Here is a 14,668-nt window from a genome sequence, read left to right on the forward strand (position 1 = left end):
TCTGGGGGGTCCCTGGAACAAAGTATTTTGAGATGGGAAAGTATAGTCATTTTAGATTTCTTTGGCTGTTCAAAAATAGCAGATCTACAAGCTCATAGCTTGTAGATCTATGCCCTATGAGCTTGTAGATCTGCTATGGGGGGGGGGGGGGGGGGGGGGTCCGCGGCCAAATACATATCACTTTGACATGAAAAAGTTTGAGCACCACTGAAATAGAAGCATGAGTTTTTCAAAAAACTGTTAGGATTTAAGAAGACATTTGTAGAATCGTATCTCACGTCTTATAATGGGTTAAATTAACTGAAGGGAAACTTTTGTTTTCCAGCGAAGGGAAAGACTGGCAGAGGGTGAGGAGTGCTTTTCAGCACAAACTCATGAAGCCCACAGAAGTGGTCAAACTTGATGGCAAAATAAACGAGGTAAGTCAGTGCTATGTGAAAGATATGGCCTATTTGATCAATGCTGCCCTAATGATTTTTTTCATATAGTAGCCTACATATTCAAAACCGATTTATTTTGTCTCCAACATTAGGTGTTGGCTGATTTTGTTGCCAGAATTGGGAAAACGAATGTCAATGGAAATATTGGAGATTTGTACTTCGAATTGAATAAGTGGTCGTTTGAAAGTAAGTTAACTGCTTTATATTTTACAATTTACTAAAAACGAAAAGCATTTATCTTGATTCATATTACCTCATATCCTATTTATAACTATAGGCCTATTGGCTAATTAGTTATGTCAATTATTAGTGTATATATGTATGTAGCCTATATTAAACAGCAGCATATGAATTTAATTGGAAATTGATTATAAGCCTGCATTTTCTATTATAAGGAAAACACAATTGGGCTTTAGTGTAGATTAGGCTACCTTAAGTTTCAGCATGAATTCTTCTAATCTCTGATCCGCATTATTGTTACAGCCATTTGCTTAGTTCTCTACGACAAGAGGTTTGGACTCCTGCAGGAAAATGTTAATGAGGAAGCAATGAACTTCATTACAGCTGTTAAAACTGTAAGTATGCTTGTCGTTGGAAGCAGAACCCATCTGTCACTTTAATGTTTATTGAATGTCAATGCATTGTATCTGTTACATAGTCATAATGAGAGGGCTTATCATGTGATCTCTTCTTTAACTCCTTTTACACCTGCCTGGCGTTACAGTGTTTATCCAGATCACACTTCCACCTGCCTTTCATGCTTTATGTTCACTCTATGCAAACACATGTTCACAGAGTGTCACAGAGGACACACGCTAATGTATAGGGGATCTCTGTCAGTAAGCCTTTCTTTGTATGCCTTGAAATAGTTCAACAGGTTCACCTCAACTGGGGTCAGCTATACTGCATTCACTGATGCAGCAATCCACTATCTCCACACTCTTTGAGTACAGTGGGATTTTACTGGGACAAACCAATAGCCTCTACTGTACCGGGAGATAGTAGGATGTACTGTATGTTTATTGTTTACGAAGGTCTTACAGGCCAATGGTTGCAAGTGCAAATGCAGACCTTAGAAAAGAATGGATCAAAGATTTTCTGGGCTCCCACACTCACTCTCTCTCTCTCTCTGTCTCTCTCTCTAGATGATGAGTACATTTGGGATGATGATGGTAACACCAGTCGAGCTCCACAAGAGACTGAACACCAAGACATGGCAGGACCACACCGCAGCCTGGGACCGCATTTTCGGCACAGGTAGAACCCCATACACACACACGAACAGTAAGCACCACACTCTCACACTCACATGCGCATGTGTGCACACAAAGACACACGCGCGTCCCCCTTCCCGCACATGTACTGTGCTCCTCCAAATGACGCACAAAGCCTGAGCTCATTTCCAGTCAGGTGGTAGAGAGACAGAGAGCGAGGGAATGAAAGACAACTGTAGAGTGGAGACCCTTTCAGGTTCATTTTTACACTCTCAGTGTTAAATTAACACTGCCGCTTTTGTGCTCGGGTGTCGTCGAGGGGTCACGAGAGAGGTGGTAGAGGAACAAGAGACTGAGAGCAACTGAGAGTGAGAGCGGAGAGAGAGAGATTTGAACTGAGTGCCTCGGCTACTCACGCTCCTGGCGACCGGGCAGAGCCTGAGTTGTAGTAAACTGAATGACCTGAGGGGGAGAACGCTGCCAAATGTTTGTTGTAGCAGGTGGGGCGGGGGGGGGGGGGGGGGGGGGGGGGGATACAGAGAGGAGATGAGAGGGCTTTACCAACCGTTTGTTGTGCTATTTACTTGGCACTGACTTTTATGACCCCACTCTTTATCTATCTCCTTCTCTAACACACACGCACACACAAACACCCCAACCCCACCCCCACCCCCATATAAACACATGTGCACATGTTGTTCTAGTGGACAAGTTCACGAGATAAAAGTGGTCGAGGGCTTTAACAAGTACCAATAGTCGGTGGTGCATGTGAGCGAGGTCATTTTATAGTTTGTTTGCTGAAGAGTACTTGGTGTACAAGTAGACAAGTACGTAGTTGGTTCGTTTGTAGTATACAGCAATTGTGGACTTTCCAACAAAAACAGTACACATTAAAATAATTTCTATTATCAGGAAACTTTTAAAAGCCACCCAAACATGGAAAGGTCCTCTCTGTTAACTGCCTTGACAAGCCACGGAATGGTGCCCACTCCAGCATCAAAGCGCTCACTACCAGCCCCCTCCAATCCGAAGGTATCTGTATCCAAGGTATCCAAAGGATTGTCTCCCAAACTACCCTCCGACTGGAGTGAGGTGATGGTGAAGCACTTTGATGCTTGGCATGCAAATGCCATTTGTGCATGAGTGGCTTATGTATTGTGCCTTGTGACTGTTATTACTAAATATAAATGCATGTTGGGTCATGGGATTGAAGGGCGGAACAGATACGATAGCCTGGACACGAGCCAAGAGATATCCCTAGTCCTGAATTTCAAGTAATAATTAAATTAAACTGTATTTCAGAAAATATTAAGACGCAAAACTCAACGTATCACAACACTGTGCGCAAAACATACTACACTTTCCCTGTCAACCTTTCACAGAGTATACAGCACATGATGGCCTAACAATTTGGGTTTCAATCCTTTTCATAGCCAAAGTCTACATTGACAAGAAGCTAAAGAGAAGTGCTACTGGAGCTCCTGATGACCTGATCGGTGACATCCTGCACCACAGTTGCCTGTCTAAGAAGGAGCTGTACGCAGCCATCACTGAACTACAGATAGGAGGTGTAGAGACGGTGAGCACACACAGTCACTCTGCATCTGCATCTAACAATGTACAGTTTCAGGCTGTAAACAGTAACACAGCTGCCCTGAACATTCCAAGTTTTGTAACCATTGCCCTGGGAAACAGCCGTTAGTTAGCCTACATAAGGCGTTCTTAAGATTTGTTTTGATCGATTAATACCAGCACAGGTTGTTTTCAATTTGCTTTGAGCCTATTCCTTCCTAGTGGTATAAACAGCTGACAAGGGTTATCAGATCACACATCTCTTAGTAACATTAGGCTCAAAACTAGTTCACATAAGATCATTTAAACATTTGCCTGTATTCCCTGTACAAGGGAGGGGTGTGGGGGCTCTCTACACTCCAGGATGGAAAACAACTGTTCTTACAGTGCTTCAAATACAGAGGATGAAGTGGGGTGTATTTAACTGAATAACATACTGTTAAGCTCCCTGTAGGAGGACCCCACTCTGGAATGCACTTAGTAGCTGCCTCACTAAATGACACCTCCTTCCCTCCTTTCTCCCCCCCCCCCCCCTCTCTCTCTCTCTCTCTCTCTCTTTCTCCTTCTCTCGCTTTCTCTCTCTCTAGACTGCCAACAGTATGCTATGGGCTATTTTCAACCTGTCACGTAACCCTGGTGCCCAGAGGAAGCTGCTCCAAGAGATCAGAGAAGTGGTGCCAGCTGATCAGGATCCATGTGGCGAGCACCTCAAGAGCATGCCCTACCTCAAGGCCTGCCTCAAGGAGTCCATGAGGTACAGTAAATCTTGGGGGGAAAACATGCCCAGGGGCCCCTTGACTACATGGTTGAGCTGTACTGGGAAATGGTTAGAGGGGGGGATAATAAAAACACTGGGGACGTCTGTCACAAACAGTTAGATACCACGCAGAATAGTGGAGAGGGAAATGTTTAGCAAACGGCAGATATTTCAGTATAGAAATCTTACAACATTTTATTTGACGATGTCTGAGAAATCAGTCAGAGGACACAAATACACAGATATACACTGGTGGGTTTGTTGCATCATCGCTGTTACCAGTATTACAGAGATTAAATTAAGAAGTAGACCTCACATGCACAAACGTCTCTCAAAACCGACTCACGGGATGTGGTGGAAGCCAGCAGTGGTCCCTGTCATATTGAAAACCGCTCCCCGTTTTTCACCCACCCATCCCAGTCCCCATTGTCCTTGTGTAATCACAAGGTGTTTTTTACATGTTCATCAGGGAATGTTTATAACGACTGACAGGAGATTACATCTAGCTACAGACTGCCTTTTGCATGTCTTACTTTCTCTTTTGTGAGACCATATTTCCAAGCACTTATTTATTTTCTTTTTTTCTTCTTTTTTTCCCTCTTTTCTTTTTATTACAGGTTATCACCGTCAGTTCCATTCACGAGTCGGACCCTGGACAAAGACACTGTGTTGGGAGATTACGCCATTCCCAAAGGAGTAAGTGGCTTACTCTTCGCTCCCTACATACAGTATGACAAGAGCAGATTACCTTCTCATATCAAATGACATTTGACTGAAGTGAAGCAAAAACTCTTATACTGTACTGATCTGTACAAAGTCTGAAATGGGGAAACTCTTATAACACTGGCTAAGCAGTTCATTGCTTGAAGGGATCAGATTTACAGTGATTCTAATTCTGTATCGAGCTTTTCTCCATTTGGTCATTGTACTATGATATGTTTTAATAAGATGATGATGATAATGATGATGGTGTGGGTCGGGTCTTTGTGGGATGCATGTAAATCACTGATCATATCCATACAAATATAATATTATTCCAAATTACTTTGATTATTATCATTGTTAATACTACTTGTATTGCTAAAACGTACCAGTACTGTAATGGCGAAAAATAAATAGTTGTATTTTTCCTGTTCACAGACAGTTCTAATGATCAACTGTCACGCTCTGGGGTCCAATGAGGAGTACTTTGATGACAATAAGCAGTTCAAACCCGAGCGCTGGCTACGTGAGAACAGCACCATCAACCCCTTTGCCTTTGTGCCCTTTGGCATAGGGAAGAGGATGTGCATTGGCCGAAGATTGGCAGAGCTACAGCTGCAGTTGGCGATGGCTTGGGTAAGACCAGACTCCAAGGGCATAGTTTAATCTGAATCCTATCGTTCTGTAGTGAGGAGTACATGTGAAAATATGACAAACACTTCCCAATGCCTTTTGTCTTGGGAGCTCCCTCTCAAAGGCAAAGAAAAACTATGTCAGCCTAAATAAAATGATACGTTGGTTGGTTGAGATTTTACAGAACCTAGAGGATGTGTTAAAATGGATAGCATACATTAAGTTGTATGGATTACTAATAGATGTGATTTATATAAGAAAATGATATAACATACACTACTTGTACATTATGAGGGCATTCCCCCACCAATTGGCATTTTTATCAACTACCTAATTGCCCTAATTGGTTTCTCTTCTGATCTCTTCCTGTGACAGCTGGTCAGAGACTATGAGATTGTGGCAACAGACAATGAACCACTTGACGTGATCCATTCTGGACTGTTGGTTCCCAACAGGGAACTGCCAGTAGCCTTCATCAGGAGATGAGATGAAGTCAGAGCAAGGTGTGTTCCTTTGGTTCTGCCTTTATTCAGCTATGTCATTGGGATATCTTTATCCTTATATGCGAATAAAGGGAATGGTGGTCGACAAACTACATACACTGACTACGTCTGCTTGACAGTCCAAGACACTACTACAAAATGTGTCTTTCACAGTAATTCATTATTTCTGTTTTCTGTCTCTTACCCAGGTTCCATATTCAACTCTCCTGGATGTAGTAACAGAAACATGATACCTCTGTTGCCATCTTGGCCCTGAGGGTCTGTAACTCCCTTTATTGCTGCTCTGTAAATAGAAAAGAAAAAAGAAAAAAAAAAGTTATGTAACTAACATTCATGTATTTGTGCCAGAAATACCTCAAACTTATATGCAACTATTTAAGCTACTATGTATGACAGTTACAGTAGTTGCTGACCAAAACACGTTATGTACAACTTGTACCAAGAATGTTTCATCTCGGATGTAGAGGTCAGATTAAGTACTTAAGTTATACAAATGTTCCATGTATCATAAGTTATACACTGCATAGGTCAGTGTCAAGTGTTTTTTTTTTATCATGTATATAAAGTGCAATGATAGTGTTGTAATAATGTATATTGTTTTTTTTTCTTAGACATAATATTTTATTCATACAAAAATAAAGAAATGTATGTGCAACTGTGCAGTCTGAGTGGCTTTTGGTGAATTTCCAAGATTTAGAATTAAAGTATTTGGCCAATTTGGAATTTTTATCAGCTTTAGGGACAGATCTTGAGCCACGCTTTTCTCAGATTTCTCAGTCGTTTATCAGACCTGATAAAAGTATTTTGTAACATTGCAGCATTGTATTTTAAGAAAACACACATAAATCATGTGCATTTGGGGGAGGGTGCATCATCCTCGGTCCGGGCCTCCCTGGCTTTGGTATTGATAACATACTACTCATAGTCATTATACATGAAAACACTGATTATGATGTGCAAGTTTTCAATCTCAACTTTGATCATATGGACTTAAATCGTTGTCCCAAATAGCCAGTCATATCTTCTATATTCAGTAGAAAGTAATTTTGGCCTATTGATGAAACAGGAAAGATGGGAAATTAAGCGCAAAGCATGCTATGCACAGAATTTCCTGGGGCGGGGGGTGGGATGCAGAGGTTGTAACACCCTCAGTAATTCTAACTGGGCCGTATAAGGCCCCCCAAAAATTATGAGATGGGGGGCCACAGCACTTCTTGCACATGTGCTCCCTGTGACCCCTGGTTCTGCCTGAATCTCAATATGCTTTACTTGCTCGCAAAGAACAGAGGTTTGTTCACATCAAAGTGTTTGTTTTTACACCATAATAGCACGCCTCCAATGTTGAACATAGGTTGTTACTTCAGTGAAAGGGGTTAGGGGTATGAACCCAGTGTTTCTCAAATGGGGGTACATACATGTACCGCCAGTGGTATGGGAAGGTACTACAGGGGGTAGAATGGAAAAATACATTTTACTGTTAAATGATAAAACATTGACACACTTTGTGTGAACCTGCTGATCTGTAAAATGTTAGGACCACAATGGAAACAATTCCCCAGGACTTTTTTTGTGTTATCCTTATAGACTTAATCTCTTACTGTACCACGTACTGTTTACATTTCTGACTAGTATTCAATCAATCAATCAATCAATGTTAAACCAAATTAAAAACTTGACTAGCACTGTTATTGAATAGAAAGCAATACGTAGGTCCTATTTGTACATTTGAACATACTGTATTGACATCAAACTAATTTCTACTGAACTGTTATGGCCAGTTTAAAATAAATCTGTTCAGGAAGCGCTAATTGCAACTCTTTTCACTTCAAAATGTGGGTTGCCATTCATTCATAGCATATATGGTTTTCTCGAGTCTTACACATATATAAGCAAAATATTGTAGTCAGGTAAAGGGGGATCTTGGATTCAGAAATCAGGGAAAGGGAGCAGTGTTGCCATGTCTGCTTATTATAAGCGATTTGTTTTAGGCTTGTTTCTAAAGTGTAGTTTTGGGCTTGCTTCCTAAATGTTGTTTAAACCATTGGTTCTCAAACATTGTCATGTAATCATGGACCCCCAAATTAATATTTGTCCCTCCCTAACCCGAACTGAAAATATTTTGTGCCAGAGAGCCCTTTACCAGTTTGTGTTGCTAAAATGTTTCAAAACTCCTCCAAATATTTCACATTTTATTTCAAGCTGTTTTTTTAAATAGCAGTTCTACAAGCTCACGTGTCATATTGTGAGCTTGTAGATCTGCAATTTTCAAATGGCCGATGTTGGTTTAAAGTGCTCAAGTGGCCTATAGTTGCTTCTTTTGGGCTTGTTTTCATCTGGCAACACTGAAAGGGAGTACTGAAGCCACACCAAGTTATGGAAACTCATGTTCCTCCACCATGAAATCAAAGGTTTATTGTTGACATAAGTAATTTCCCCCCACTGCAAAGTATGAAAATGATCAAAACTGAAGCTAATCCCGAGAGATGCTGTATGTTATGAACTCCATGGCTTACATGCTAGCAGTTTTATAATCTTATTATAGTATTATGTCTTGTGAGAGAAAAGGGGAAATAGAGATAAATTATGTTGAAGATCTGTATATATGAATATGTTGATTCCACATACTTTAAATCATGTTATGCAATATTACATTTTTTATATTCGGTGCATGTTGGGGACAACAGTGCATTGACATCAAGAGAGGGAGTTATGAGGCTAAGTTATCTGTAGTATTGGGTACACAAAAAGTATGTGGTCTGCTTATGAAATGGAGGGGAAAGGCAGGGGCAACATGGGGAATGTGATTGATATTCAGAAAATGGAATACCTTTCAGGTACGTTATTGCTGTGCCCTTTGATCTGTACAGTATTGATCTAGTTTGATCTGTACTGGTGAAGATCGGTGTGACCAAAATCTGTGACGTCATACTATAAGAATGAATTGGTAAAGATTGAAAATAGGTCAGCACTGAGGATGTTTTCTGGGGACATTTCAGTTCCAGAATGGATAGCAATATCAAAATAATTTAAAAGTTGATACATATATTGTGTGACTCTCCAATGTTGTCCAACTCACTAATAGTCCACTTATACGATTTTATTGGCACCCTCATTCCCTCCTGTGTGTGTGTGTGTGTGTGTGTGTGTGTGTGTGTGTGTGTGTGTGTGTGTGTGTGTGTGTGTGTGTGTGTGTGTGTGTGTGTGTGTGTGTGTGTGTGTGTGTGCATGTGCGTGCGTGCGTGGTGAATGTGGTGTGTGTGTGTGTGTGTGTGTGTGTGTGTGTGTGTGTGTGTGTGTGTGTGTGTGTGTGTGTGTGTGTGTGTGTGTGTGTGTGTGTGTGTGTGTGTGTGTGTGCGTGCGTGCGTGGTGAATGTGGTGTGTGTGTGTGTGTGTGTGTGTGTGAGTGTGTGTGTGTGTGTGTGTGTGTGTGTGTGTGTGTGTGTGTGTGTGTGTGTGTGTGTGTGTGTGTGTGTGTGTGTGTGTGTGTGTGTGTGTGTGTGTGTGTGTGTGTGTGTGTGTGTGTGGAGGGGGGTTCTTCCTTAAGATTGCCTGGCTGTTACAGAGGGTGAACTTGTGACCACTTAACCACTTAATCCCTAGTTGACAGGAGTCCCCCAGGGGTCTATTCTTCTTTTTTTCGCTCTATGCCAAATCTATTCACTGAAAATAGCCGATCTACAAGTTCACAACACATTGCAATGGTTGTAGGCTTAATGGTTGTTGAATGTTCGCCTGTTATTTATGAGATGTCCAGAATAGGGACACTTCATGCAATCTCTCAAGACAGATCCCGCAAACCAAACTTTTCTTTTTTTACCATATGGGTTCTCAGATTGCTTGGAGGAATACTTCCAAGCCAGCTAGTCTCAGATCTATCAACAAGCAACAGACATTGATGAGACTTACATGGAAGGCTTTCTTAAAAACAAAACAAAAAGTTTAATGTGCAACACAATTTTACACAATATATGTAGTGGGGGTCCCTACTTCTTCTCTCTCTCAGCTAAGGGGTCCTCGGTCCGAAAAACGTTGAAGACCTCTGCGCATGTTTGTTCAGTAACAGGGGACTGTATACCCGTCTCTCCAGCTCTTTAATAAACATGTATTTAAACATCTTTAAATACATATTGGTTGGGTCCAGTGGTGGAAAGTAACTACGTACATGTACTCAAGTACTGTACTTTTTGAGGTATTTGTACTTTACTTGAGCATTTCCAATTTCCAATACTTTTACTTCTACTCCACTACATCTCAGAGGCAAATATTGTACTTATACTCTACTACAATTATTTGAAAACTTTAGCTACTTGTTACTTTGTAGATTTTTTTATTATTACAAAACACACTTTAACCACTTCAGCTCTATATACATTTCGCCCATTTGAAAATAGCCGATCTACAAGCTCACAATTTAACACTTAATTTGAAAAAGAAAAGAAAATGACTTACACCCCTTTAAAAATACGTAACTTATTATTAGTAGTATAGTAGTATTATTATTAGTTCACAATTCAAGTCGTAGTGTGAATTTTGATATGCTCTGAAAATGTCACTATGTGCCCTTCTACACTACCGTATATAATCTTGCAATTGCAAAGTCTACTCACCAACAGAGTGGTGGGTGGCATGAAAACTAAGATAAATAGCACCCTCTATTGTTTGTCACCCGGCAATGGCTAAGGCAATGGAATTAGATGTAGCCTACAATTTAGTTATTCATATGCCACAATAAACAGACAGATTATTGTGGCTTTGTTTAAGGGTTAACGTAGGAACGTATTTCAGATCAAGGGTGTGATTGTGGAGCAGGTCTTTCCATGGAGCACGACTGTGGATTGCTACTATATTATACCATTATATCTTAACATTGCGTGTGTGTGTGTGTGTGTGTGTGTGTGTGTGTGTGTGTGTGTGTGTGTGTGTGTGTGTGTGAGAGAGAAAGAAAGATACACCATAAAGTGCAAGGGCTAGGAGTGCTTTTATTACATCATTTAATCTATCATTTTAAAGATAAATGAGAAAATATATTTCACTACAAAAAGTTGCTATTTTCTATACAGCAGTACACATTGACACATTGATCAACTGATCAATTTATGTGGAGTTCAATTTATGTGGAGTGAGTGTTAACTTCATTATTAGTTTTTCCCTTGGTGATGGTGTTGTAGGCCTACAGTATGTTCATTCCTATTTCCTTTATCAGTCAAGTTGTTTAATGGACATGGCTTATAATTACCGTAGTCAAGCATTAACCAATCGTGTGGTTAAACCAATAAGCCATTGAAACAGAGGTCGTCGGCACACTAAATTGCGCATTTGATTCAATTTAGGTAAGACACAATCTCTATGGTTATTAAATATCAGAAGATGACCAGTCCAGGTTGAATTTCCTTTTTATAGAGGAATATCATGAATTATTATTTCATGATCACTGCAAAATTTGGTGTAGCATTCACATTTTTTGTTTTTTTGTTTTTTAGTCCTGTATGCGTTTTTCCATTTTGAGGATGGTGACCCTTGACACCTTAATCATCCATCCAGGAACATGTACAGTGGTGTGTGAGAGGACATGGTTGAACCCCATCTTCTTGTACAGAGCCACAGCAGAAGCCTGCGTGGAGCTGGTCTCCAAAGCCACACTGGCGAAGCCACGATCTTTGCAAAAGTCAATCACTGTCTGGGTCATCCGAGACCCCAGGCCAGCTCGTCGGCAGGACGGCGAGATGATCATCCTGAATAACTCGCCGTACTCCTCTGTCCCGCTCTGTTTGGCCACTACAGCCACTATACCAACGAGCTGTGATCTCCCATTGACCTCGGCCTCTGCCACCCAGAAGCAGTCATCAGGCCGACTGAGATAGTTGGCAGGGATGTCCATCATGTCCGTACGGAGCCTTTCCCTGACGTAGTCGGCATATACCTTATAGCAGCAGTAGTAGACAACCCCCACCCAGCCTCCTGCTAACACCAAGGCCCACAACGCAAAGCCCATGAGGTAACCACCAGAACAGATGCCGAGACTGATGCTAAGGTAGAGAGGGCTGGTCATGGCATTGTAAAAACATGGGTTGATGTGCTCCAGAATTCCATCACTGAAGAGGGTCAGAACGGCGTCCTTGTCCGAGGAGTCGCGGTACCGACGGATCACCAGCTGCATGTCTGTAAGAAAAGACGAGATAATGAAATGAATGAAGGTAAGTATTCATTCGCACTTATGCATGTCTTTTTTGTCCTTCTTCAGAGTTCCGTAATTATCTCTTCCTTTAAGGGAGTGTGTCTTGAGTTATACATGAACATTAATATGTACAGTACCAATTTGCGATGATGTCAGGGATCTCAATATATGGGTGTGTGTCCATATTTGAGCATAATGTGGGCACACAGACAAACTTAAAGACAAATCAAACTTTATTATATAGATTATTCTTTACAAGCAGAAAACGTGTCCTGTGTGTTTTCGTACTCAGCATTGGCATGGTTTTGGGTGAAACAGGCTATCTATCACTCTTTCCCTCCCTCCCTCCCTCCCTCCCTCCTCTCTCCCCCTCTCAGGTTGTTGAGGTGGTACTCAGCATTGCCTGGGTTAAAGCATGGGTCAAAGACTCAAATAGGCCCTCTCTCTCCCTTTCTCACAAGATTACGTTTGTCCAAATTGACACAGAATTTGGTTTTCAGGGTTAGAGGGGGGAGAAAAAGAAGGAGAAAAGATTATGAATAAGGCATTGATAATAACTTTTTTAGCCAACCACTAAAAATTACTTTTTTAGCCAACCACTTTTTAGCGGCGCAGAGCGGATCCTGCTCTATACCTGACTTTGTCCGTGTTCACGTCAACGTTCTGATTGGTCAGACCCGTCAACGTTCTGATTGGTCAGACCCGTCAACAAAGTGATTGGTCAAGCTTCACGTGACACTTGGCTATAAACACATTATAGAGCGTCGCAGTTCCCGCCCACTTCCAGTTGCCGGAAGTAAATACTCAATGCATTTTTCCCATTGACTTTTCCGAAAATATTTATATAAATTAATTTAAGCCAAGAATCAAGCTATCCAGGATGCTGGTGAATCATGACCATAAAACGTTTGATTCTGTGAAAAAACTTTTTTGAAAACGGCAAAACAAAGGGTATTTATTAAACATAGTATATCATATCATTAAATATAAAATTTTAAAAAATCACAGAAAAAAAGGTTTTATGGTCATGATTCACCAGCATCCTGGATGGCTTGATTCTAGGCTTAAATTCATTGATATAAATATTTTTGGAAAAGTCAATGGGAAAAATGCATTGAGTATTTACTTCCGGCACCCGGATTCTGTGCAACTGCGATGCTCTATAAACACATATCGATGACAAAATGTATCAAAGGCGCTGCTACATTCACACAGGGTGTGATTTTTTCTTTCTTTTTATCAACAAATAGCATATTCAAATATATATATATATATATTATACTAGTAATTAGTGACCTGGGTAAATGACGAATAACATATTTTCATAAATACAATATTTTTCATGATGTTTCTCAACTCGGCAGGACTGCAGGAGGTTTAATTCATATCTGACAGAAATTATTCTATTGTATTATTAGGGGGCAGGATGAGGCACCAGAACCAAGGACGGGTGTTTTAGATGAATCTAAGATGGTAAACATAAAAATGGAGTTACAATGGGTTTGTATAGGAAGGGGGTGTGTCTGATAAAATGAATATCAAATATCTAAATACTGAATCAAGCAACTTAAAAACTGGCAGACAAAAGCCTGAGTAGACGATAAAATTACCCAGAAATGTTGAAGTTAAAGTATTAATACTGCAATGTAGAAATACTCTGTTACAAGTAAAAGTCCGGAATTAAAAATATACTTGAGTAAAAGTACAAAAGTATTGGTATCAAAATGTACTTAAAGTACCAAAAGTATAAAGTACTGATTATGCAGAATGTCCAATTCACAAGTTCTCAAATCGTTTGAAAATAGCTGATCAAGCTCACAATGCTCGCATAAAGTCACATTGTGAGTTTGTAGATCGGCTATTTTCAAATAGTCTAAGTAAAGGGCTGAAGACCTGAAGTGGTTAATGTATGTTTTACAAAGTAGCCTAACTAACTAGTAACAAAACTTTTGTTACAAAAGTTTTCAGATAATTGTGGAGTAAAAAGTACAATATTTGCCTCTGAGATTTAACGTACACACAGAAAATTGCAAATAGGCCTACTCAATATAGTCATTATTTTATTACTTAGTTATTTTATAACTTAGTTACTTTACACCACTGGGTGGGAGTTTATTGATCCTTCATTTATCGTGTTATCAATCTTTTTTTTTAGCCCGCAGTAGCATCAGTCTGACTCTGTACCAATTCCACTTTATTCTTATGTCAACCCAGCATAAACGAATTAATACTGTAACACAAAATTGCCCCTTTTCACCGGATCGCTTAATATACTTACTGTAGAAGTAATACTTACTGTTATATAATTTAATATTACTGATTTATTTACCGTTAGAACTGTGCGAACGAGCACCGTCAAGTTCAACAACATAGCACACAATAGACAACGTTGCCAGATTCTGTGAGAGAAATAAGCAACCAGGTCCATGAAAGCAAGCCCAAAAGACGGCTATTTGCGATTTGAAAATAGCCAATCTACAAGCTCACACAACACGTCGCATTGCGAGCTTGTAGATCTGCTAAAAGGGGGAAAATAAATCTCGAACAAAAATAAGACATTTTTACGACACAATTGTTGTATGGGGGGGGGGGGGGGTCCCTGCAGGCTGGCACACAATAAAATGTTTAGAACCACTGGTTTAAACAACATTAGGAAGTCCAAATAAGCAAAG

At 40.3% G+C, this 14,668-nt stretch overlaps 2 protein-coding genes across 3 annotated transcripts in view; one reads left to right on the forward strand and one right to left on the reverse strand.

Moving 5' to 3' along the window:
- Positions 1–6,061, forward strand: part of cyp24a1 (cytochrome P450, family 24, subfamily A, polypeptide 1) — a gene marked incomplete at its 5' end in the record, with an annotated part of 7,345 nt that extends 1,284 nt beyond the window's left edge. Inside the window, 10 exons of the mRNA XM_084062490.1 lie at positions 326–419; positions 533–626; positions 924–1,015; positions 1,586–1,697; positions 3,088–3,233; positions 3,814–3,980; positions 4,601–4,679; positions 5,124–5,321; positions 5,694–5,821; positions 6,010–6,061. Of these exons, the coding sequence (XP_083918616.1) occupies positions 326–419; positions 533–626; positions 924–1,015; positions 1,586–1,697; positions 3,088–3,233; positions 3,814–3,980; positions 4,601–4,679; positions 5,124–5,321; positions 5,694–5,804 (1,093 nt within the window). The 3' untranslated portion in view covers positions 5,805–5,821; positions 6,010–6,061. The remainder of the gene's footprint in view (positions 1–325; positions 420–532; positions 627–923; positions 1,016–1,585; positions 1,698–3,087; positions 3,234–3,813; positions 3,981–4,600; positions 4,680–5,123; positions 5,322–5,693; positions 5,822–6,009) is intronic.
- Positions 6,062–10,884: 4,823 nt separating this feature from the next.
- nat8l2 (N-acetyltransferase 8-like 2) lies at positions 10,885–14,376 on the reverse strand. 2 transcript variants are annotated; one of them, XM_084062959.1, is made up of 2 exons: positions 14,326–14,376; positions 10,885–11,980 (listed from the first exon to the last, which is right to left on the reverse strand). In XM_084062959.1, the coding sequence occupies exon 2, from the start codon at positions 11,976–11,978 to the stop codon at positions 11,298–11,300; it is 681 nt and encodes a 226-aa protein (XP_083919085.1). In that variant the 5' UTR covers positions 11,979–11,980; positions 14,326–14,376; the 3' UTR covers positions 10,885–11,297. The 2 variants fall into 2 exon arrangements, with proteins under 2 accessions (XP_083919085.1, XP_083919086.1); XM_084062960.1 differs by having other exon boundaries at positions 14,293–14,326.
- Between the last annotated feature and the right edge of the window lie 292 nt (positions 14,377–14,668).

The sequence above is a fragment of the Gymnoscopelus microlampas genome, assembly GCF_963454915.1.
Source record: "Gymnoscopelus microlampas genome assembly, chromosome: 7".
NCBI lineage: Eukaryota > Metazoa > Chordata > Actinopteri > Myctophiformes > Myctophidae > Gymnoscopelus > Gymnoscopelus microlampas.